The sequence below is a fragment of the Vulpes lagopus genome, chromosome 15 (genome assembly GCF_018345385.1).
Source record: "Vulpes lagopus strain Blue_001 chromosome 15, ASM1834538v1, whole genome shotgun sequence".
Lineage (NCBI taxonomy): Eukaryota > Metazoa > Chordata > Mammalia > Carnivora > Canidae > Vulpes > Vulpes lagopus.
Genome location: NC_054838.1, coordinates 7,687,011 through 7,712,909, shown reverse-complemented (window position 1 = coordinate 7,712,909; position 25,899 = coordinate 7,687,011). Strand labels below are relative to the sequence as shown.

General features: G+C 50.8%; 2 protein-coding genes across 12 annotated transcripts in view; one reads left to right on the top strand and one right to left on the bottom strand.

The window, feature by feature from the left end:
* The window catches only part of NAV2 (neuron navigator 2), a 396,930-nt gene extending 383,867 nt beyond the window's left edge, over positions 1-13,063 (top strand). For all 11 annotated transcript variants that reach the window (XM_041729744.1, XM_041729743.1, XM_041729751.1 and 8 more), the window contains 3 exons: positions 365-483; positions 6,127-6,330; positions 9,577-13,063. In XM_041729744.1, the coding sequence (XP_041585678.1) occupies positions 365-483; positions 6,127-6,330; positions 9,577-9,702 (449 nt within the window). In that variant the 3' untranslated portion in view covers positions 9,703-13,063. The remainder of the gene's footprint in view (positions 1-364; positions 484-6,126; positions 6,331-9,576) is intronic.
* DBX1 (developing brain homeobox 1) overlaps positions 10,249-25,899 on the bottom strand; it is a 34,355-nt gene continuing 18,704 nt past the window's right edge. The window contains exons 5-6 of the mRNA XM_041730647.1: positions 10,391-10,502; positions 10,249-10,291 (exon numbers count right to left, since the gene is read on the bottom strand). Coding sequence (XP_041586581.1) covers positions 10,249-10,291; positions 10,391-10,502 — 155 coding nt within the window. The remainder of the gene's footprint in view (positions 10,292-10,390; positions 10,503-25,899) is intronic.

Here is a 25,899-nt window from a genome sequence, read left to right as displayed (position 1 = left end):
GTTTTCACAGTCCCTCTCAAAGGCTGCAGAATAATCGAATGGGGCTGTACACCGTTTGTGTAAACCGTTTCTCTTCTCTCGGACACGGAGTGCGCTTCTCTTGCCAGCGGTCAGGGTTAATCCTACTGCGGTGAACACCTTCCTCCATAAAGCCCCTCCTCTCTTTTGGATGACTTTCTGGGGGAGAGAGATCTCAGGGTGGGGTGACGGGTTCCGGGTGTCCTGCCCTGTGCCCGCCACCTGGCAGCTGGTACTTGTGCCATCATCTGGAAAATCATGGGGTCCCTCCTGCGGGGTCTCTTCGGACCATGGCTTCTCTTAACCCCCAACTTCGGCTCTGACTGATTTTCCCTGTGGTCCCCAGGCCCCCGGCTCTTCCTGTCGTGCCCCATCGATGTGGATGGCTCGAGGGTATGGTTCACCGATTTGTGGAACTACTCCATTATCCCCTATCTCCTGGAAGCCGTCAGAGAAGGACTCCAGGTGAGCGGCACACTTGCCAGCGGCCTCCTCAAAATTGGGAGGCAGGGTGGGGGGCCGGGACTGTCCTGGGGACCAGAGGAGCTGCCGTTACTTCCTCCTGCAGACATCTGACCGACATGACGTGACAACCCTTCCGCGGGGAGGCCATCAGGCTAGCACAGAGTAGGACAGATGCAAATCCTGGCTCTGCCACTGTTACGTGTGACCGCAGGCAAGCGGTTCAGCCTCTCTGCCGCGGCGCCCTCGCTGATGGGAGAGGAGGCCAGCGGTCTCCACCGCAAGGCGTGATTGCGAGGGTTAGATGCAGGCACGGCCACGCAGTGCTCAGCACAGTGAGTGCCCAAGAAATGGAAGCGTGCAGTTTGCAAAATACTCTCCTGTCTGCAGGTCAACTCAAGCCCTTCGTCAATCCTGGGTCTTGAGCAGAGATTTTTTTTTTTTTCCTTCATTTTTCAGGAGGGGAAAATTAAGGCTCCAAGAGAGTAAGTGACTCGCCCAAGGTCATAAAAGTGACACTTTAAAAAACCTGGGATTTGATTCCAGGTTCTGAGGCCTTGGCCCCATTGCACTCAGCACCTGCCACCAGGACACCCATGTCCACCCCACCTCTCCCCCACCCATGCCCCTGGGGCCCACGAGGCTGAGTGTCCCTGCCCTGCAGCTGGAAGGCAGCATCCTTCATTTCTCATTCAACCCAGCATCGAATGCCAGGGGCTTAGCACTAAATTGGAGCTTGCGACAGTGTCGCTGTGGAGCCTTCAGGCAGCTGGAGCAGTTCACGGGCCTGCAGCTGCCACGCTGCGTAATGAGCAGGCGATGGGAGCAGCTGAAGAATCCAGCAAACAGCCCGGTTCCCAGGAGCTCCTGGGCAGTTGGAGAGACAAGAGGCTGCCGTGGGCCAGTGTGGGACACGGGAGGGGGCACGCCTATGTGCGTGTAGGGTGGAGCCCGGGAATGGCTGCAGTCTCTGTTCGTCATTTGTGTACGTCCAGCCAAGCCTGGCAAATATGCAACTGCTACGTGACAGGCAGCCGCGCCGATGGTTTCAGAGGCGCTCGGGACGTGAAGACCTGGGCAAAGGATGTACTCTGCTTCCTATGACTGCCGTTTCATTGAATGGGAGCACGGGTCCTGCAAATGCAGGCCACTGTGTAGAAGTAGAAGTGCGTAGTGAAGGCGACGTAGCAAGAAATTAGGCTGTCGCATGGTCAGCCCCAAGTCCTTGGTTAGCCATGTGGGAAGCTCATTCACTGATGGCAGCATTTCTCCTGCGTCATGTGGCTTTCATGAAGAGAGGTCTGAGGGGTTTCAGATCTTTGCAGCAGAACCTCCCTGGGTGGGTAAATTCAGGGACCTGGGTCGACAGACCCCAAGTTAGTCTTTAATCAGATGATCTGTGAGGGCCACAAACCTCAGCAGCCATGCGGTCACTCCTCTTTTCTTAGGCCAGTGAAAGCATCTCCCACATGCTGGATTCTGGAAGTCTGTTTCATTTCAGAAGCCCCTCTCCTCTCTATTACTGACTTCCAGGGGCTGCGGGGTGCCCGGCTTCCCCGGGAGACCCCCACATGGCTCGCAATTAGAGGGAATTAGGGGTGGAAGTGCACCATTTCCTCCATTTCCTCTTATTTCTGCCTTACCTTTCATTTGTTCATCTGCTGCTGCTTTGCTCCAAATTTATCTTGTGATGAGGGATAGGGAGTGACCTCAAGGTGTGCCTGGAAGAAGCCCTGGGCTCTGTTGCACAAGGGCCTCCCATGCACAGTGAGGCACAAGCCGGGAGTGGAGACGGACTGTGCTCCAGCCTTGAACTACGCATCAGCTGGCCCCTTGTTGGTCCTCACCAAGGATGGACGCGCCAAGACCCTGCTCCTTTGGGCCTGAATTTCAAAGAAGGCCTTCTGGGCACGGCCATAAAGGTGGAGTCTAAGCTGCCCTTCCTGGAGTTCACGGCAAAGGAGCATTGGGCCTTTTTGCCACCGAGAGCGAGGAGGCAACAGGTTGAAAGGATTTGGGGATGGCTGTAGAACAGGCCATCGGGGGCAGGGAACAAGAGACCTGCCACATCTCATGGGACTTACCAGTTCAACGTGAGGCAAGAAGTCATTGCTTCCCTTTGCTGTGAGGTCCTTTGAAAAACCATCTTTCAAGAGTGTGGGATCAACCAGGGGAGGCAGCCAGAGTTAGCGCTGTACCACGTTGCTCAAAGGTGAGCCACCTTGCCCTGAACCTGTGACCTCACGATCCCGAGGAGCCCAGGAAAACCCCAGAATCTACTGATTCCTGAGGAAACCTGGTGAGTTCTTCAGGCCGCTGGCTTTGAAGGAACGTCTGCTGGCACTTACCGAGGGCCTGCTACTTGCTGGACGCTGCAATGTGCTTGATCTCATTTAGTTCTAACGGCCCAGTGAGTACTCAGTGGCTCATAGATGAGAAGACCAGGCTCACGAGAGTTTTCGGTGATTATCCAAGTTCACTCAGTGGGGTGTGATGAGCCATCGTTGGAGCCAGGTCTGGTGACTACTCCATGACTTCTGTGATTTTCGGGCTGCCCCGAGGACCCCCATCACTCCCAGAAGCCTCAGGTAGCTCAGGGAACAAAGTATTGTATTCTGTAGAGTGGTTCTCTACATCAGATTTCACTTAACAAAAGGATTCCTCTTTTAAAAAAAAAAAAAAAATGTCTGATTCCCCACTGCTCCTGGGTTACTCTGAGTCCGTGCTCATTATGTGCAGGCCACTGTGCAGAGTCCTTGACTCCTGACATGTGCGTGCAGGGCCCATGAGGACCATGCACTGTGGCTCAGGGCCGGTAGGCATGTCCCCCTGGCAGCTCCGTACATTCTGTGGAGTCACACAGAGGCCCAGGTTTTAGTTCTCATTGTCTGAGCCCTGAGTCAGTGGGCATGCCAGGCCCCTCCCTGCCTAGGGGAAAGTGAATGTCCCATCTGTCTGTCTCTGTCCAGCTGTCTCCGGTGCTCCGCAGAGCTGCCTCAGGGCTCCGCGATGGGGCGGGGGAGCTTTTATGATCATTCCTCTGCTTGCCACGGTACTTACCCAGCCATTCATCACCCGGTCTCGAACATGTCGAGTGGCAAGTGTGGAGGCTTGTAAAAATATTTTCTGTTCTTGCAGATGATGTTCACGTGTGCCTGACGTACATTTGTCTTATGACTCAGTTTCCAGCCCTGCTCCCCCTTGGAGCTATCACTATAAACATTTGCCAAAGTGTCTAAAGTCTACAGAGCAACTCCAGAGACCTGTGTTCCCCTGCTGGAAGGAGAGAGCATTGGGCCATGAATCAGATGACCCAACCTGAGACCCTGGGCAGGTCTCCTGTCTACAGGCCTCAGGTTCCCTGTGATCTGAAAAGCTTAGACTAGAAGAGTGTTTCCTCCGGCTGGCCTCTGCGGAGCCCTGAAGGTCCTCCTGCTACTCAGTGGTAGGGTCAGGGGAAGAGCCAGTATTTGAAAATATGATGGGCCATATTATGTCTAAGGACTTGACGAGCTCCACGTCTCAGCCTCTTGCTCTGCAGCCCTGAGCCTCTCCTCCTCCAGACTGGCTCCAGAAGTCAGACCCTGGTTCAGCCTCACACGTGAGATCTGGCCTGGGAAAAGTGGCCCAATCCTCCCTTTGGAGAGAGGAACTTCTAAAACTGCAAAAATATTTCTAATCGTGGACAGCCTTCCTCCGTTCTGAATCTCCCCCTAGTGCTTGTGTGTCCTCTCCCTTCCTGGCACAGCCACATGTGCACACACGCACACCTTCACGTCATCCATTCTCGCCCAGACTGTGAATTGCCTTTAGAACACCAGACTGAATTCTCAGGCCTGAAGCTCACCACTGCCCCAGGATAAGGAAGATTTAGCGGCAGACAGGGCCGGGGTGCTAGACGGGAGGGGTGCAAGCGTCTGAGAAAGCAGTGAGGTCATAGGCTGCATCTTGAGTGCAGCAGGAGCCGGTCGCTAATGGGGGAAGAGGTGGGTAAGCCCGTGTGCCAGGCCGCCAGGGTGGGAGGCTTCCCCGACAAATCATACATAAAGGTCAGAGTGCCGTGGGCAATCGTGAGTCAGCCACGTTGACACATCCTCACCTGGTGGACAGCCTGGTCTGCATCTCCCGGCTCTGGTTTTGGTGGAGTGGTTTTGGCAGAGTCGTGTGGCTCTTGCAGATACCAAGTGGACTCGGTCAGGAGGGGTGGAGCGGGAAAGAAAGGCCCAGAGAAGGAAGCTGAGGTCCTGGGTTTGAATCCAGCTCTTCTCCATAACCTTTCACACCTGGCACTTCTGCTTAGGCCCTGACAACCCCACCTGGTAGATGAGGCCAGGTGACCCCAGTTCCTTCCAGCTGGGGCAGCCTCTGACCTGGATAGATGTGGTTTGTCTGGACTGTCAGAGCTCAGCTCTGTTCTCTCAGCAAGTCCCCTCTCGCCTCTCACCTGTAGGAGTCGTGAGAGGGCAGAAGGAGCCAACATTGTGTTCTGGGAGTCTTTGCTCTTTATACCCCGTGGCGCCCTGTAGAGGGGGTGCCTCCCAGAGCCACAGCCAGCACACCTCCCACATCTCAGACTCAGTGGTGCGAGGAGCGGGACAGACTCGGATTCCCATTCTGCAGCCTTTCCTCCCTGGGCCTGTCCCCTCACCTGGGAGACTCGGGTAGTAGTACTTCCCCTTGGAGTCAGCTGGTAGGTAGACATATTTGTAAAGCCCTGCAGACACCCCGTCAGCTCTAAGATGTGGGTGCAGTGTGGCATTCGGAGAGGGAGAGGACGAAGACACGCCTGGCTGTCTCCCACAGAGCCCTGCCTGGGGAGGTGCTGCAGCCAGGGTTTCTGTCCCCGAAAGAGGGTACCGGTTTCCTGGCATTGATAGTAAAAGTCACTGGAATAATTTCATCATTCAATATTTAAGGCGTAAGAAAAGGCCTTAAATTAAGTGATAAAGTAGTTTTCTGGTAGTTGTTATGGCCAGTTTTGAAGGATAATACTAGAGAGAGGGAGAGACTTAAAATTCCGACACCCGTGCATACCCTCTGTGAACAGTGAGCTGTTTTCAAAGTGCCCAGAGCTGCTGGAAGGGCCCTGAGAGTCTGAGCTGCTTCCAGAAATGGGCTCTCATCGCACCGGGGCCGCTGGTAACCCCTGTGGTGTGGATGCCCAGCGCTCCGCCTGTGTGGGAGGTCGTCTTCGCAGTCAGCACCCCCTTCCAGCTCCAAGTCCAGTGATTCCACATGGGTAGTTTGGCCATAGTAGGAGTATTTACACCACAGGAGTTGGCATCCGCCTCAAATCACACGGGGTCCCCCCGCCCCGCCCCGTGGAGGCCACTTTTCAGATTGGGTCAGCAACGCTGAGAGTTGAGAGTGACATGACGGGGCAGTGGCAGGGCTAAGATGAGGGCCCAGGTCAGCCTCACTCCAAGCCATCACCTATGACCCCTCGGGCGTGTCGGCTTCAGTCTTAGCACGCCAAGCAGTGTGTAGCTTGGGTGACTTCCTTCCTTGGAATTCTGGAAGTGGAATTCCTGCCATCACAGAAGGCGTGTTGCTGGGCTTGTGGAGTTCCTCAGAAAGCTGCAAAGCCAGGGCTGCGGAAGAGGTGTCGGGCCACTCCCAGACTATTCCTTCTTTCCCTGTTTTCAGCTCTATGGAAGGCGGGCCCCCTGGGAGGATCCCGCCAAGTGGGTGATGGACACCTACCCCTGGGCAGCCAGCCCACAGCAGCACGAGTGGCCTCCCCTGCTGCAGCTCCGGCCTGAGGATGTCGGCTTCGACGGCTACTCCATGCCTCGGGAAGGGTCTGCGAGCAAGCAGATGCCTCCCAGCGATGCTGAAGGAGACCCGCTGGTGAGTCCTCAGCCCCCAGGGCAGCTCAGCATTCACTGAGCACTTACTATATATTGGTTATGACACAAGGCATGCTGGGAGTACAGATGGGACTGAGCCAGGGTCATGCTTTGGAAGGCGGGGCCCATCCCCAGGTTAGTCACATTTCGGCCAGTAGTATCGTCCATGGTGTCGGTTTTTTGCTCCAGCCTCTGACCCTCTAAAGCTTGTTCTGGTGTAAGGTGAAAGGTCACAGATGCGGGTTTCTCCCCGACCTAAACGTCCCGTCTGCTTTGAGTGCCACCCCTGTCACGCACTGTCCTGCCCCACTGATCTCCCACTGGTAAAAGCAGAGGCTGCGATGGCTGCAGAGCAGGAGCCCAAGCCAGCTGATGGCGGGCACAGGCCAGGAGAGGTTCGAGGACAGGGAAGCCTGAGTACGGGTCCCCAGGCTCTTGACGGGAGTAAAGCCTTGCACACTGCCTGAGCTTGCTGTTTACCCCACCGTGGCAGTGAAAGCAGGTAGAGGCCCTCTGAGGAGAATCTGGACTAGGGACGGTGACACCTTCATTACAGCCTTCTCCACCTGCCTGAGACCCACACACGGTCATACTGCGAAATTAAGCCTAATAAATCAAAAGCACAACTCCCAGAGCCTCCCTTACATAAGTGACCATTATCATGCCTCACGTTACCCTTGAGCTCCCTTGGCAGCCAAGGCAAGAGGAAAAACACAGCAGAAAATGTTAACTTGGCATTACTTGATGAAAGAACGTATTCATAAGGGATGCAGCAGGATGCAAAGAGAGCTGACTTGTTCTGTCCTTAATGACTAATTGATTTGCTAGATAATAATAGTAATCATCATCATCATCATCATCATCATCATCATCATCACTGCTTTGGCTTGTCTGCCATCCTCCTGAGTGGCAGGCAGGAGCTGTGGTCCTGTGGAGATTTCTTTTTTTAAACAGGAACAATATTTAACTTAATTTATTTTTTAAAGATTTTATTTATCCATTTATGAGAGACATACACAGAGAGAAGCAGAGACACAGGCAGAGGGAGAAGCAGGCTCCCTGCAGGGAGCCCGATGGGGAACTCGATCCCGGGTCTCCAGGATCACGCCCTGGGGTGAAGGCGAGCACCCAATTGCTGAGCCAGCCACCCAGGCGTCCCAAACAGGGACTATATTTCATATGGGAGTTGTTATGTGTTACTCTGCACAACCTAATGTGTACCGTTTACAGCAATGGTTTTGCAGAAAAAAAGGATCAAATTTTAAAAAGCCCATGTCTAACATTAATTATGGCTAAAACCAGAGTCCTGGAGACATTTTTATGGCCGCAAGCTCAAGAGCTCTTTCCTTACATAAAAATAGAATTTAGGGGGATCCCTGGGTGGCTCAGCGGTTTAACACCTGCCTTTGGCCCAGGGCGCAATCCTGGCGTCCTGGGATCAAGTCCGGTGTCGGGCTCCCAGCACGGAGCCTGCTTCTCCCTCTGCCTGTGTCTCTGCCTCTCTCTCTCTCTCTCTCTCTCTCTGTCTATCATGAATAAATAAATAAATAAATCTTTTTTAAAAAAATAGAATTTAGGAGATACCTAGAGGGAAGAAGGACTCCCTCATCCCCAGGCCTTCTTTTCTTACTCAGGAGTATTTGTGTCACTGACCCAACTTAAGGGCGTTTAGGTAAAACCTGAATTTCTTGAGATAGTCACACAGAACTCCCCCTCCAACCCCAGGTCCCCAGAAGTGAGCTGTGCCACTTATCAAGTGGGGTTTGTCCCTGCCCAGGGCCAGAAGTCCCTCTGTTAGAATAGCTCTCTTGGTTACTGGCCTCTCTCTCACTCATGAGACTGAGACCTCCAGGAAAATAGGACTGACTCGTTCTTGTTCGAGAACACGTACGTAAGGACACTGGGGCCGTCTGATGAGTGAACGATCACAGCCTCAAAGGATCGCCCGTTGTACTCCGGCTCCACCTCTCCCCCGGTCGTGGCCGTGCAGGTTGGCACCCCCGATGGTGGTTCTGTGCCCTGGCTCACCCAGGAGACCGCACGGCATCTGAGGGGCAGCTGGCTAGGAAGCAGCTGGATTCCATGGCCTTCGCTCAGAGAGACTCTACTTTCTAGCTTCCTTGCCACATAAAATACACAATTTACAGTTGCAAATAAAATTAGTTCCTCGTTCCTCCCTTTCACTTGCAAATAACCAACAGACTGTAGTCAGGGAAGGTTTAAGAACACTCTTTAAACTCTTTAAGTCCAACGTTGAGGACAACAGCAGATCTCATTTATTGAGCACTTACTACGCGACACGCCAGGCCCTATGCTGAGGCTCTGAGACGAATCCTGTCATTTCATTCCCTACTTCGACCCTGGGAGATCCAGGTGCTCTGCAGATGAGGGCCTGGGGCTCAGAGAGGTCATTGGCCCGGAGTTTCCCTCCTTGAAATCTAGGCCTCTGTGTGCCTGGAGGCTCTGCTTGTGACTGGTGCCATCCTTTGCCTCCCCCGTGGTGGCCCTGCCTAGCCAGCTCCAGGCCGCCCTCTGGCCAGAGCCAGAAGTACCCACGGGTTGGGTGTACCCCAAAGGGGGAGCCATGTGCCTCCATGGCAGCAGCGCTAAATGCACCTGTTCCAGCAGCAGGGACGCTCGGGGCATCTTTACCCCGTTTGAGGGCTGCACTTGGGTAGAGCGTGTCGCTTCCAAATAAAAAATAAATATTGTATTCACAGAAGACTTCCTATTTTGTGTTCTGTGCTCTGCGTATGTTAATTCAGTCCACCCCCACCACGTCGTAGGACAGGTACGATTATTCACACGTGGCCAACCAAGAAGCTGAGGCACAAAAAGATTAAGTAACTTACCCAAAGAGGGCATTTGGGGACGCCTGGGTGGCTCAGTGGTTGAGCGCCTGCCTTCAGCTCAGGGCCTGATCTCCTCCGTGGGGAGCCTGCTTCTCCCTCTGCCTGTGTCTCCCCTTCTCTCTCTGTGTCTTTCATGAATAAATAAAGACAATATTAAAAGAAAAAAGAAACAGTAACTTCCCCAAGGTTAGACGGCTCATACATGGCAGAGGCAGGATTTGGACCCTGGAAGCCGGGCCCAGAGGCCACGGGTGTTGTGTCCACGGCCTCCGTTGTGGGCTGCAACCCAGGGGGAGTCCGGAGGATGGAGCGCGAGCTTGGAGAAGGCCCAAGGTGGAGGGCTGGCAGCCTGGAGGCCGCTCACGCTCTCCCTCTCCCTCTCTCCCTCTCCCCAGATGAACATGCTGATGAGGCTGCAGGAGGCCGCCAACTACTCCAGCCCCCAGAGCTACGACAGCGACTCCAACAGCAACAGCCATCACGACGACATCCTGGACTCGTCCCTGGAGTCTACTCTGTGACAGGGGCCAGCCGTGGCGCCGGCCCGCCTCCCCCCACCCCCGGCCCTGCTCCACCTGCGTGCCCTGCCCCATCCCGACGATGCCCTCCTGAGCCAGCCCCCGGCCGCAGCGCGACGAGAGCCGCAGGGCTCCCCGGAACCCCTCACCCGCCAGCCTGACCTGGGTGCGGGCCTCCCAGGCCGCCGCCTCAGCCCCGCTTCCTTCCACAGTGAGACCTGCACTACCTTCTGTTCACTTCCCTTATCGTTTGCCTTGTTGCTGTGACCTCCCTAAGACACTGAAGAACACTTCTCGGGGAAGCATCATCACCGTTGAGATGAAAAGGGGACAAAGAACACAAACAAGCAGACAAAAAACAAAACCACCCCAAGAAGCCACGTGAAGCCCTGAAAGCAAAGCGCATCGTGCCGCGGGCCTCCCGGAGCGGAGGAGGCCGGAGCCAGGCCCACCGGCGGGCCTCCAGGCCGGTCTCGCCCCCTCTGCCTCCCCGCCGTCCACCCAGCCGGCCCCCCGGGCGAGCTGGTGCTAACTTGGGGCGCCGCTCGGTCACCCCTGCCAGACCCCAGAGCTGCCCGCCACGCGGGGCGACCTTAGGGCAACGCCCAGTGCGCTCGCCGGTCGCGTTTGCCTTCTAAATGGTGCTCTCCTTGCCCGAGAGGTGTCCTCACCTGTTCCAGCTCGGCCGCACCTTTCGGGGCCGGCGGCCTCCAGCCGGTTGCTGAGCGTGCGTGGGGTGCGCAGCCGAGCAGGGCTTTCTCCCCCGAGCACCGCGGACAGCGGGAGCTGGTCGGTTCGGAGAACTGGTGTACCCCCTTGCAGATGAGGGGGAGTTTCTCCCTTTCCTGACTCTTTGATTTGGAAGACCGCCCCCCCACCCTGCACCCCTCTGCCCCCCACCCCACCCCACCTTTGGTCAGAATCAGTCCTTTGGTGAAAGAAAGAACCGCAGGAGTTGAGTCTCGGTTTGGTCCTGCCGAGTCCTGGTCATCCGGTCGTCCACGCTCACGGCTGTGCCCCTCGCCGCGGCCTGCTGGGGCCGGGGGTGGCCGTGGCCCCTCTCGTGGACCAGGACCCCCCCCTGCACGCGCGGGTGAGCCGGGACCTGGCCTTGCCTTCTCGTCCTCGAGGCTTCAGAACGCACATCGACACCTCAGGCGTGCGAGCCCCAACCTCAGGTGGGGTGCTGAGGTCCCCTCGCACAAGACTTGCACTTTTCCTCAGAACCAACGTGACGCAACTCCACGAGGGGCCGGAGGCCGCTCCCTTCCAGAAGCCCCGGCCTCCGTCCGGACGAGTCTTGCCTGACCTCTTCGGTGCTGACCTTCCCAAAGCGATGCCTTACTGGTTTTGTACTAACCGTGTTCATTTACGAGTGTTGTGCCTGCCTGGGGTCCATGATTTTTTTTTTTGTTTTGTTTTGTTTTGTTTTCTTGTTTTGTTTTCCCCATCAGAGCAAACAGGGCTAAAAAAAAGTCATCTACTCGTTAGGCGAACTCAAGTTGCGGTGACTTTTCTCATCCGAAAGACTCATTTGTGTGGATGCGTGACCATGGGTAAAAGAAAAAGGAAAAAAAAAAAGATGAATTTTTTTTTTAGGTTCTTATCGGTCTCCAGCTAACACTCTGACTGGACAGTGATCTGTCTGATGCAGAAAAAGGCAAAAGTTCCTACAAGCCCACATGACCTTGCTGATACATACCCTGCTAGCACGTGTCTTCAACCTACTGGTAGTTTCTTTACAGACAATAGTGGTAAATCTGTAAGTTGGTTTGTTTCTGCTTTACAGGGAGAATCTTTACTGGACCCCAGTGGGGGTGTCTCTGTTCACGATCAGGGTTTTTTATTATTCCAACTTCCACATTTCTGTTCCTGAAGGTCCATCTCTGTACACTTTTTCTCATTTTTCTCACCACGAGAACTTGACCTGAAACTGCTCGCATGACGTTGGATGACACCCATTTTCTTCCTCCTCAAAGGAAAAAGGAGGATGCACCCCACTAGCTGGTGAACGGATGACCTCTCCGTGCTGTCCTTGCTGATTTAATCTCCGTAAACTCAGACGCTATCGCGTGCAGCCTTCATTAGCCATCTGGGTGTGTGAGTGTGTCTTGTCCTGTTTTGTTTTCCATAAAAAAATTTTCAACCATGGATTTAGCCTGTGACCACGGGCCACAGCCTGAGCCTTCTGGTAAACCTACAGAGTGGTCCTTCTCAATCTGTGTCCCAGCGATGACCTTACACGCTCATACTGTGAATTTGGGAGGAGGTAAAATAGACCTCTCCTTGGGGGCAGTTTTCCCAGTCACCTTGTGAGTAGACACCTGCCAATATCGTTTGAAACCCTTTTTTGTTTGTTTTGTTGTTTTTGTTTCTATGACACCTTCTCTGTCTCCTCCCCTCTCCTATCCTACAGACTTCCCTCCCGCCAGGCCCAGGCTCAGAACCGAGACCTCTTGTCTCTGGTGCTGCCTGACTAGTGACCAGTTGATTTGAAGTCGCGTAGCCCTCGTGTGATTCACAACTCCGTGTCCTTCCTCAAGTTTCGGGAAGCAGGGTTGTCTGATACGCACATTTCTTCTTTCGGTCATATTTTACGTTAGTGTCGCTCACCTTTGACAAAGTGACTCTGTGCTCATTTAGGGCTCTGTTCCGAAATGCTTCCATTTTGCCTTTTTCTACAGTTAGGCTACTTTCTGAAAATATATGAAATTCTATGCAACACTTACGTTGAGTTACCAGTGGAAGCCAAAAGTCTTCTTCCCAAACTGCCAAGAATTATACAGGCCATAAATGAGATGGGAATATCTTTTAATTTAAGTTTGGGGGTGGGGTAGGGGTGGGACAAGGAACGAGACTTGCCTAGACCTTTGTTGTGTCTTGGGGACATTTTTTATTTTACTGTTGATGCTTCAACTTCGGAATTCCGTGTACTCAGATCTGATGGTGGTGAATCTACTTCAAAAGGAAAAAAAAAAAACAAAACAATCCAACTTTGTGGATATTAAATGGAAGGTTTGCTGTTTTAATCTAGTTGTTTCCAGTGGAGCAGTTTATGAAATATGTCCTATAAGATGTACATTTTTTCACTGTAACATAGAAATTGTAAATAATCGATTAAAGTGCTGCATTTTGATGAATTTTTTCTAGCCATTTTTAAAGAGAAAACTAGGAATTGAGTATTTTGTGTACGGTATGTTTCCTTCCTCCTTCCCTCCCGTCCTCCCTATTTAATTTTCATTTGTCATGAGGTTTTTGGATCTGCCATCGATCTACTGGAGATCATGCCCCACGTCATAGAGAATAAAGCTGATGATTGTACCAGTCTTAAATTATTCATGATTCAATAAAATTGATGCTTATTTATTCAGATTAGTGGTTTGGCTTTTCTGTGCTAGAGCAAGTCTTTGTGGGAGTTGAGTTTCACGCCAACAGCGAGCCGTTCTTCCTTGGATACAGTAAACAGGGAGAGGCCCAAACCCTAGCAAACCTGTCTTTGTCACTAGACCATCTGTATCCCTCCTCCTCCTTCTCATCTGACTTGTGGCTACTTGTGTGGAGCTTCCTGGAAATGCACAACTTTGGATTCTTCTCCAAGTTTATGAATCACTGGGGATATTACGGACATGCAGATTCTGACTTGATTGGTCCAGGGTGTGGCCAGAGTCTTGATGTCTCACCTACGTGCAGGCAATGCCCGTGCTCTGGGCCCTACACAACCCACACTGGGAGCAGCAAGCTCTATCAGTGTCCAGCTTTGGCACATGAAAGGTGTTTTTTTTTTTTTTTTAATATTGAATATCTATTAATAGCCAAATTGCTTTCCCAAATGCTCCAGTATAATCTGTAAAAGGACCCCAAGGAGATAAATATTCTTACTTCCATCTTACAAGTGAACAAAACAGGCCCAGAGAAAACCACTTGTCAGCTAAGAGGGAGAGGAGGTGGAGTTCCAGCCCCATCTTCCAAATCCAAATCCTGCCTCACCGGGCTGCCTCTAATCTTAGGGGCCCCGTTCCACAGAGCAGCTGGCATCTGTTGCAGGGCACAGGCGGTGGGAGATGATATCACCTCTTAGCAGTTGCTTTTAACAGCAGCAACAAAGATTTTAAAGGCTTGAAGTGAGGCCTGTGGGCTCAATGGGAAATAATTCCTCCACAGCTAACTCATAAGGTTGAACTCATAAGGCACAACCCCCATAATGCACCGCAGTGGCCCAACCACTGGGAGAGAAAGAATCCAGATGTTCAACACAGGCAGTTTTTAATGCCTGTCCAAAAAAAAAAAAAATGAAGGGGAAGGGGCACCTGGGTGACTCAGCTGGTTAAGTGCCTGCCTTCGGCTCAGGTTGTGACCCCAGGGTCCTGGGGTCGAGTCCTCCCCTTAGTCGGGAGTCTGCTTCTCCCTCTGCACCTCTGCCCATATTCCTGTTCTCTTTCGCTCACAAGTACATAAAATCTTTAAAAAAAAAAAAAAAATGAAGGGTTGCTGGTACAATGGTTCAGCAACCAGATATCCTGAATTTCTAAGATTTCCCGTGTCAAATATTCCACCCATTGCTACACAATCTGTTCTGATGTTTTCTAGGTAATAGGATCAACATATGTAAAGGGCACGATGACTTCAAAACCGTTGTATTGGGTTCTAAAACCCACGCCCCTTCTGCCACATGATGCTGCAGTCTCCTTAGGTTGGACTTTGAGGGGAGGTCTATGCATCCATTACCTACTGCCGTGTAACCCTCCAAGTTTAGTTTAAAACAGCAAACGTTTTCTCTCAGTTCGTGTGATGCACTAGCCTGGACGTGGTTTAGCTGGGTCGTCTGACTTGGAGTTTCTCACAAGGCTGCAATCAGCAGGTCTTAAATATTTACAAGGAATATATAGAAGTAGGAACTATAGAGCACATCTTTTATTTTATTAAGTAATCTCTACACCAGTGTGTGGGGCTCAAACTCACAACCCCGAGACCAAGAGTTGCAGGCTCCCCAGGAAGCCTCATATTTAATGATAAAGTGTCAAATATTCTTCTATTTAGGTTAGGAGGCAGGTAAAGATGACACCTGTCACCACTTAGCATCACAGTAAGAGACCCTTAACCAGTGGAGTGAAGCAAGAGGATTGGAAAGGAAAAAATTAAACTTTTTATTCACAGATAACATTATGTACTTAGAGAATCCAAAAGAATTCACAGATAGATAATTAGAAATAATGAGTTGAGTACTTTAGTGGGCTACAAAATCAATGCATGAAAACCAGCTGAACTGGGGCACCTGGCTGACTCAGTCGGTAGAGCACGTGACTCTTGGTCTCAGGGTTGTGAGTTCAAGCACCACATTAGAGGTAGAGCCTACTTGAAAAAAAAATTAAAATAATCAACATCCATATGCAGCCATAAGTTTAAGAATTTATTTATTTTTTAGGATTTTATTTATTCATGAGAGACACAGAGAGAGAGAGGCAGAGACACAGGCAGAGGGAGAAGCAGGCTCCATGCAGGGAGCCTGATGTGGGCCTTGATCCCGGGTCTCCAGGATCAGGCCCTGGGCCGAAGGCAGGTGCTAAACCACTGAGCCACCCAGGGATCCCCAAGTTTAAGAATTTAAAAGGTACTTAAGAACATCAAAAATATCTAATACCTGGGAATAAATGAAATGTAAGATGTGCAAGCCTTCTATACAGAATATATAAAAAGTTGGGAGAAATTGAGGAAGACCCAAAGAAAAGGGGAGATTATGTTTGTGGATTAGAAGAGTCAATGTTAGATATGTTAGATACCAGTTTTTCCAAAACACACTATAGATTTGATGCAATCCCACTCAAAAGACCAACACAGTTTTATGGAATTGACAAGATGGCTTTAAATCTATCTAGAAATGCAAATGGCGAAGCATAGCCAATGAAGAAGAAAGCCAAGAAGGATTTCTCTACCGGATATCAAGACTTAATACAGGGGCACCTGGGCACCTGGGTGGCTCCATCAGTTAAGCATCTATCCTCGGCTCAGGTCATGATCTCAGGGTCCTGGGATCCAGCCCCGCATCGGGCTGCACAATGGGTGCAGGGGCACGTAGGTCTGTAGCACGATGGACTCGATGCAGCGAATGAGCGGCCTGAGCGTTGCAAGGTGTGGGCTGTAGCAGATGCTGTTGATGCCTCGATCCATGGCCCTGGCTTCATCTGAGCCTGCCGTGGGCACCTGGCGTGCTGACAGCATGCCGCTGCGAGCCCCCGTGCGTCCTGCTGCCCTGCCTGAGACCTTTCCCCGGTGCCCCTGAAGCTCCCTCAGCCCCAGGGCACAGCAGCCCACGGGAGTTTTAGTGTCCCGAGGGATGATCTACAACCAGGAAGGCCCAGGAGTCAGTGGAAGAGCGCCGGGCAGTCCCATTCCTCTGTGGGACAAGCGGGCGGCCCAGTCTACAGGGCTCTTCAGAGGCTCCCAATGGGACTGAGCCCCGATCGCCCATCATGACAATTAAGAAGCTCTCCATCGGCTTTCTCCCTTCCTTGTCACATTTTGTCTACTCCCGCCCTCAGAGCTGCTGTGAGGACACACCCCCGAGAGTGAGTCTGCCTTACATTTTGTACCCCTGACGCCTCACTTACCTCGCCCTGGTCCCGGTGCTGCCCTCAGTCGTGCTTCCTGACACCACAGCAGATGAGCCGGCCACACTCAAGTCCTTTCTCAGGACCTCATAAGACAACTCAGCAATTCCACTCTTAATTATTATTATGGATCGAATTGTGTCCCCCTAAAAGGATATGCTGAAGTTCTCACCTACCAAGAAATAGGTACACGGTGGTTCGTAGCAGTTCTTGTGTTCATCATAACCGGAGACAACCCACACATCCGCCGACCGTGGAAGGACAAATAAGATTGTGATAGGTCAGTGTCACACAGCAGAAAAAGATCTGTGGGTGGATATCGGGTGCATGTTGAGAGGACCAGACAGACAGGAAAGGCTGCCAAAAGTATGATTACAAAGCGCACGCTACACCACCCGGGGTGGGTGTCTGCATAGACGGTAAGCTATGGAGCAGGGGCAGCGGTCAGGAGAATTAAAGGGCCCTGGGTTGTCGACATCATCCTATTTGATGACTTGGATGGTGATCACACAAGCACTTGCTTTGTAAGAGATCATTGAGCTCAGGCAGCCCCGGCGGCACAGCGGTTTAGCACCGCCTGCAGCCCGGGGTGTGATCCTGGAGACCCGGGATCGAGTTCCATGTTGGGCTTCCTGCATGGAGCTTGCTTCTTCCTCTGCCTGTGAATAAATAAATATTCTCTGAATAAATAAATATTTTTTTTTAAAAAAAGAGATCATTGAGCTGTGTGTGCCTTTGCTTTTGGGGCACTTTCTTCTAAGTTGTGCTTCTTAATAAGGTTTAGAGAAAGTAGACGCTAGCCCAGGCTGCCCTCCTGGCCACTGCATCCTGTGAATGCGGCTCTTGAAAACAAACAGATTAAGGTTTTGTGGGGTTTTTTTAAAGATTTTATTTATTTATTCATGAGAGACAGAGGCAGAGACACAGGCAGAGGGGGAAGCAGGCTCCATGCAGGGAGACAAACGTGGGACTCGATCCCAGGACCCCAGGATCAAGCCCTGGGCTGAAGGCGGTGCTAAACCGCTGAGCCACGGTGGCTGCCTCAGATTAAGGTTTTGATCCTGATCCCACCACTAGCTCCTGGTTTGAATTCTCAGAAGTTGATTCCTCAAGCCGTAAATCAAGGGCACGGTTTCCACGCACCCCGACACTTACTGATGTGTGGGCCTGGACGCGTTAAGGCCGCCTCCCTGTGCCTCAAGCCACCTGGAGTGAAATGGGGCTAACCCCACCTGCCTCGCAGATCCAGGGAGGCGCTTCCTCCATTGTCCTTGTCCTCCCAGCTTGGGCTTCTCTGGGCCATGCAAGCTCTGCTGCGGCAGAGGCTGGAGCTGGGGGGACCTCAGAGGATGGAACCGGGTGGGAGTCCAAGCGAAGGCGGGAGGACCACCTGACACAGTAGCAGCAGAGGGATCCCCTCTCCGGGTTGGCAGGTGAGTCCAGGTGGTGTCTGGAGTCGAGCTTGCCTGGTGGGGCTGCTTCAGGCAGGACACGGTGGAAAGAGTGTTGGAGTCTGGGGACCTGAGTGACCGCCCGCCTTTGAGATGTCCCGTGGCCTACTCTCAGGGCCACAGTGTTCCCATTTGTCTAATGAAAGGTTGGAGCAGCTCAGTGGCCTTCCAGTGTGGCTCATCACTGCCAGCCCAGAAAGCATGACAGAAACTGCCCCGGGCTTCCCCTGAGCTCTGGGGGACCCACCTCCCTCCCTCCAGCCCTTCCTCCGCGTGGGCCGCCTCTTATGCCCCACGGTGGCCACGAGAGGGCAGCCAAGCCCACGCAATGCCAGTCCTTCACCTGGCCCCACTCTCCCTCTGCCTTCAGAAGTGATGATGTTACAGTACAACGAGGCCGACTTGGCAGCCAGATCTTTTATTTCTAAATACGATTCTCCACTCAGAAAAAATAAACCTGGAAAAGTGGCTGATCCCAGGCGGAGGGCAGAAAAAGGACAAGGTGAGCCCTGATGCCCTGTGTGGGGAAGCCCAGGAGGGCTCCGGCCCCTGGACACCTAGCGAAGGGACACTAGAGCTGCCTCCAAGGAGCTCCTGCTGGTAATGGGAGAAAACGGAGCTCCAGGAGAAATGCCAGTGGCGATGAACTATGACATGACTGAATGAAACCGGCGTCTGGGAGTCCCTTTAGATCCCAGAAGGCTAGGGGCGTGATGCTCGGATGTGTAGGGCTCAGCCTAGGCCTTTCTTTTTTGCCAGATGAGCATGAAAGGGACCATTTCAAAGAAGCTGCGGAAAAGGAGAGGAAGCGTACAGTTCTACAGTGTCACGAAGTAGAGACTCCACGGAGGCAGGATGAGTGGCCAGATGAGAAGATATTTCTCTTCCTTCCTGTGAACTGGACAAGGCCTCCATGACCAGTGGCTTACAATCCTGCAATAGCCTACAGATATGTTTGCTAAGCATTTTTTTTCCTTTTAATTAGGAAATTGCACTTAAATACTAGATTCCCAGGTTCTCTTATGAGGCAGGCAGTCTGAGCTGCAAGTCCACGTGGGAACCGTGAGCTGGAGCCTGCTCAGTGGGCGCTGCAGTCCCCAGCCCCCCGGAGTCCCCCGCAGCCCAGCCACCCTGCCCTGATGTCTGTCACTGCCCCTGAGAGGTGGTGTCCGTTCTTTAGGAGACACATGTGCATGTGTGAGCAATAGTAGTGGATTCAACATTTCTTAACAGAATTGAGAAAATGAAGGGGTGAGCTCCCACTTGTAGAAACTACATTTGGAGGGACTCTTCCTGGACGTCACAGAAAAATTGAGAGCATCAAAGTTCTCTCCCCGGCACCCCCCCTTCAGGGACCTCGAGTGGCCAGTCATCCCTCCCCAATTTGTCAGGCAGATGCCTCTTCTCTACCTCCTTCCAGGTGATGGGAGGGGATTGTCCTATAAAACTGGAGAAGCCCCTAGAAGTGAAGAACATTCCCTAAGGGTAAAGAGTAGTTTTGCAAAAATTCAAAAGAAGCTTTCTGATCCATGTGTGAAGAGAGAGGCTTTTTTTTTTTTTAAAGATGTTATTTATTTAAGAGAGAGTACGTGCTCACCTGCAGAGGTGGGTGGGGAGCGGAGGGGGTGGGGGAGGGAGGGGGAAAGAATCTCAAGCAGACTCTGCACTGAGTCGAGCAGATGCAGATGCCGGGCTCCATCTCACAACCCTGAGATCCTGACCTGAGCCAAAGCAAAGAGTCAAAGCGTTGGATGCTTAACCCATGGAGCCACTCAGGGGCTCCTAGAGGGAGGCTTTGTGAGGAGAGACCTAATAATGAGGTAGAGTTAGGGGCAAGGTTAAGAGCAGAGAGAAGGAGTTAAGTTCTTCAATGCTGCGGAAGAGCCTGGTGGTTGTCAGCCCGATAGTTACCCTACCCTTCTGACTAACAGAACCCCGATTTCACTCAGGAACAATGTGCTCAACCAGAGACAGTGATCCCAAGTGGCCAAAGCCATGCTGGCCGCTCCTTTGCCTGTGATGGGCATGGTGTGGACGAGGTAGGCATGGACACGGTCCAGTTCTGTCCAGCGGGTCATAAGATGTCCTCTGGAGGATTCCGGGATGGACTTTCCTTTGAGGTAAAAGAGATTCGTGTGAGGGGAAAAAAAAGTTCTCTTGGCCATAGTCCCTCTTGTTTTCTATTATGAAAGCTGTCGTGTGAAGCAACGCTTGGAGCTGCAACAAACACATTCCCACCATGAAAAAAAAAAAAAATCAAGCTCATGCTTACATGGTCAACTCCTCTGTGAGACACAAGACAAGAACAAACAACAGGGAAAGTCTCCTCAACAAATGGTGCTGGGAAAACTGGGCAGCTACATGCAACAGAATAAAACTGACCACGTTCTTTCTTTCTTTGGGTTTGGGTAGACACCATACCCAGAAATAGACTCCAAATGGATTAAAACCTAAATTTAAGTCCTGACACTATGAAATTCCTGAAAGGAAAACACAGGCAATAATCTCTTAGGATCGGCCTTGGCAATGTCTTTCTAGATATGTCCCCTGAGGCAAAAGAAACAAAAGCAAAATTAAGCAATCGGGACTATACCAAAATAAAAAGCTCCTGCACAGCAAAGGAAACCAACAAAACGAAAAGACAACCTACTGACTGGAAGAGAATATTTGCAGATGAAATATCTGATAAGGGATTAGAATCCGAAATACATAAAAGAATTTATACAACTCAACACACACACACACACACACACAACAAAAACAAAACATTAAAAACCTGCTTAAAAAATGGGCAGAGGACCTGAATAGACATTTTTCCAAAAGAAGACATACAGGTGGCCGATAGATAGATGAAAAGATGCTCAACATCACTAATTATCAGAGAAATGCATGTCAAAACCACAATGAGCTATCACCTCACACTAGTCAATGGTACCAAAAAGTACCAAAAAGATAAATAATAAGTGTTGGTGAGGATGTGAAGAGAAAGGAACCCATGTGCACTACTGGTGGAAATGCAAATTGGTACAACCACTGTGGAAAACAGTATAGAAAAGAACTAGGGCAGCCCCGGTGGTGCAGCGGTTTAGCGCCGCCTGCAGCCCCGGGCTGGATCCTGGAGACCCTGGATCGAGTCCCACGTCGGGCTCCCTGCATGGAGCCTGCTTCTCCCTCTGCCTGTGTCTCTGCCTCTCATTCTCTCTCTGTGTCTCTATAAATAAATAAATAAAAATAAAAAATAAAAAAAAGAACTAAAAGCTGAAATACCATATGATCCAGTTATTCCACTGGGTATTTTCCAGAAGAAAACAAAAACACCAATTCAGAAAGACATATACACCCATATGTTTATTGTGGCATTATTTACAACAGCCAAGATATGGAAGCAACCGAGTGTCCATCAATAGATGATTGGATAAAAAATATGTGATACGCACACACACACTGGAATATTACTCAGCCATAAAAAGAATGAGATCTTGCCATTATTCATGACCACATGGATGGACCTAGAGGGTATTATACTAAGTGAAGTAAGTCAGAGAAACACAGATGGCTCGTGACTTCACTTATATATGAAACCTAAAAAACAAACAACAATAACAAAAGAGAATCGTAGAGAACAAATAAGTGGTTGTCAAAGGGGAAGTGGGTACAGGATGGGTGCCATAGGTGAAGGGGATTAAAAGGTACAAATTTCCAGCTATGAAATGAGTTATAAGATAAATAAGTCCTGGGGATGAAGAGAACAGCTTAAGGCACATGGTCGATCTTGAAACAACTTTGTAGGGTGACAGGTGGTAACCGCACTTACGTGGTGAGCATTGCGTAATGTGTACCGTTGATGAGTCACGATGTTGTACCCCTGAAACTTAATATGTCAACTACTTTTCAATTAAAAAAAAAGATGCTGAGGAAGTTCGAGTAGGAGGCTAAACAGAAGATGGGCCTTGACTCAACACAAAGACACCCTGTATCTGATTTTCTTGAGTGGCAATAATAAATGTTCCTACCACTGAAGCCACTGTTAGTGAGATTTGCATCCCAGAGCACTCCTAGCTAGTACAGCTGCTTTTCCCGTGGACGAGGGGGCATCCTGGTTGGTGTACAGCTGGATGCCTTCCCCTGTACTGACTCCAGGTGTCGGGGTGTGCAGTACCCAGGGACAGGGCAGTCACGGAAGCACGGTCCACTGTGCTCCTCCGTCGGCACCCATGGAGAGGTGGGGTGTCTTACTGAGAAGAGGAGTCCAAGAGTCCTAAGTGGCCGTGAGCCAAGAAATGAGTGATGACCAGCTGCAGTGGTAGGAGGCCCATTGTAGTTCCACTGCCATGCAGACCGCTGGAAAGAATTTAGGAGGAAAAACCTCCTTTTTCCCAATGATAGGGAACCTTAAAATATGAGAGAGGTTGATGATGCAAAGTGGTAAGAGAGTATGAAATGGTTATTAGTATGCAATCATCCACCTGCAGAGCATGGACGCCACGCCAGCGGACTCAGGTTTCAGGCGTGGTCACCTGATGAAGAACCACGGCATTGACCACAGGCCTTTCCATCCTGGGTGAGCGGTGAGCTGCCCGGTGACTTGTTGGTTTGTATTCATTTCTTACTTCCACAGAAATGTGTAATCCTACTCAATGCTAATTGATGGTTCAAAATATGACCATTTAGAGCCAATTAAGCAAGTTGATCTTTTTTCTCTCTCTCTTTTTCCTGGGCCCCTGCCAATAAGATGCCTCTTTAATTATGGAAACCCTGAGGTCTAAAAAAATGAGTATCTTAGCCAAGGTACACACAGCAGTAAACGGCAGAGATGAGATGTGAACCAAGATCTCTCTGTCTTCTCATGTAACGTATTGCCTCTTTGAGGATACATCTTAGCTTAAAAATTAATCCAAGATCAAGGAAGTCTTGCTCTGCTTCTCAATCAGGCAATACGAGCGTGCTTAACACGGGGTTCACGGGCAACGCCCTAGCCAGTTGCCATAGCGTGCCCAGCACACAACGCATGCTCAACAAATGACCTGTGGGTGTAGTTTAGGCCAAATAACAAAAGTTTGAGGCACAATAGGACAAAGATGGGGGAAGGGACTCTTCTGTTATTTTCCAAATGATGCCTTTCCTTTTGTGATCCAGTCGTGTCCCTAATAACCATGTGCCATCTGCCCAGAGCAGCCAACTGTCGGAGGCGGGTATAGACTGGTGATGGTTAAGAACATGGCCTCTGGGGCAGGATTGCTTAGACCTGAAGCTCCGCTTTACTGCTTGCTAGTTGTGTGACCTCCAGCAAGCTTCTTAACACTTTGCACCTCAGTTTCACTACCTGTAAATGTAAAACAATTTTTTTTAACTAAAACCTACCACTTAGGGTTGTTCAGATGAATAAGAAACAAATGTATGATTGGTAGACTAGTACCTACTAGGCAATAAGAGGCATGTAGATGTTATTACCCTGTCTACCTGTAACTTTTTTTTTAAAGATTTTATTTATTTATTCATGAGAGATGCACAGAGAGAGAGGCAGAGACACAGGCAGAGGGAGAAGCAGGCTCCCTGCAGGGAGCCCGACGTGGGACTCGATCCCGGATCCCAGGGTCACGACCTGAGCCAGAGGCAGACGCTCAACCGCTGAGCCACCCAGGTGCCCCTGTCTACCTGTAACTTGACCTTGAGTAGGAGAGTGCCAGCTGCCAGGTCCCGGTCCCCACCTCCACACTGGAATTTAAAGCCCAGTGCCTGTCTCTCCTCTGTTCTCCTTTGCCAAAACAACGCACTTCCTTTTTCTCCCCACTTCCCTCTGCAGGAAATCCCATTTCCCCAATGCCCCTTTGCTTCCTGCCCTATTCAGCATCTATCCCTGGGTCTACCCCGAGGTCCACAGCCCCTGAGAAGGCTCACCTCCTAGGTCACTTTCACCTCTCGTCTTTCCTAAACCCCCGAAGCACCTGCCGTCAGAGCTCTGTCCTGCCTGCCTGCCAGCCTGCTCTGTGCGGCTGCTTTGCCTCATCACAGACTGTCAGCCGCGGCGTGGGCTACAGGGCATGGGAAAGTGTCCGTCTTTCTCTGCATCCTCGCACACACACACTCCCCCGTGTGTGTGGGCAGTGCCCAGCAGAGCTGCTGGGTGTACACCTCTCACTGTCCAGCCACACACCCCAATCTCCTCCTCACTCCCACCCACCACCCCAACCTGATTCCCAAACGCTGCTTCTCTACTGACTTCTCTCTCATTGACTCACAAACATGCTCCAGAATCTACAGCCTTAAGATATAGAGGAAAAAACAAAAACCAAAACCTCCCCTGTTGAACAACACACCTTTCAGCTGCTGTTCCATTGCTCTGCTTGAAAACTTGTCTACACTCATCACAGGGGCGTTCAGATTCCTTTGACTATAACCCAAAGAAATCTGTTCAACGAAGCCACGCACACCCTTACTGGGTAAGCACACCCGTCACACACATGTACCTGCGTGGACAGAGTCACACACACACACACACTATGCATCTGAAACAAGCATTTCATAAAGCGTTGCTCGTTGGGATTTACACTGAGATTCTCGATCCCGATCTATGCTGTGTTCTGCTGTTTAATTTTTTAAGAACCTGGCTGCTATCGACTGCATGTCTGTAGGCTGTGGACGAGGTGTCCAGCTTCCCTGCCCTCACCAAATTCATATGTTGAGAACTAAACCCCAGCATGATGATATTTGGAGGTGGGGCCTTTGTGGGGTGATCGTGTCATGAGGGTGAAGCCCTCGTGAATGGGATTAGTGCCCTTCTGACAGGAGCCTCAGAAAGTTCCCTTGCTGCCTCCTCCCTGTGAGGAAGCTGTACTTCCTCATTGAGAAAACAGCCATTTCTGCACCAGGCAGCGGGCTTCACCAGACAACCCCTAGCACCCTGACCTCGGACTTGCAGCCTCCAGAACTCGAGAACTGCATGCCTGTTGTTCATAAGCCCTCCCCGATCTACAGTATTTTTGATGCAATCGTCTGAACAAACTAAGATGCTGGCCTATAATGTTATCCCACTTCCTCTTCTCTTACTAAGTTTTTCAGAATTAGGAAATGTCTCCGCGTCTTAAAACACTGGTCTGAGAAAAGTATGATAAACTTTGTTGTCACCATTTAGAATTCACAATGTTAACACTGTCAAATGTCCTTCAGATCTTAAAAAAAAAAAAAATGGCAAAATTCACGTCTCCTATCTGCTCTCTGTTTGGTTTCATTTCTCTTCCTGCTGCTTTTGAGGCAAGAACTGGGTATATACATATCCCGGCTATGGTCTTAGATTTTTACTAAATCCATGTGCATCCACAACAGATGTATTTTCCTAATCATTTGAACATTTTGCATTTCACCTTTGGGTTTTCAGGTTTTTTATTCTTTTGGAGTGAATTTCTGCATAGAATGCAAAGGGTCAGAAATATGCATCATTTTGGAGAGCCAGTCATCCCAACACACTTTAAGGAAGTGCACATCTTCTCTTCGTGGATCTGAAATGCCTTTTCTATCGAACAGCAAGGTTTCATGTACATTTGGCTGTTTCTGGGTCATCTCTTACTCAAGTCCCTTCCACTTGGCTTACACCCCCATGTGTCAGGCAAACCTGGTTCTGCTCTCAGGGTCTCTGATGATTTCTATCTAGTCTAGCACTTCCTATTCTCATCTTTGTTGCTGTTTCAGAAATTTCAGGAGAATTGGCAGGCCCCTACTTGAAACCTCTCTCCCTTTTGCCTCTCTGACAACATATCTCCTTCCCAGCTCAAGGGCTGCCTCCTTTCCATCTCCTTTGCTGGTGCCTTCTATTTTACCTGGTGCTGGCTCAAGCTTCTTCTCCTTTTTTTTTTTTTAAAAAAAAAAAAAGACTTTATTTATTTATTCATGAGACACACACAGAGAGAGAGGCAGAGACACAGGCAGAGGGAGAAGCAGGCTCCAGGCAGGGAGCCCGATGTGGGACTCGATTCCAGGACCCCGGGGTCACGACCTGAGCCAAAGGCAGATGCTCAACCAGTGAGCCACCCAGGTGCCTTGCCCCTTCTCCTTCTCCAGCCCTTCTTTGGCTTAAAAAAAAAACAAAGTGCACAAATGACACAAAGTGGACAAATGAAGCAAGGCCTAGCCATAAGGGGAAACATGAA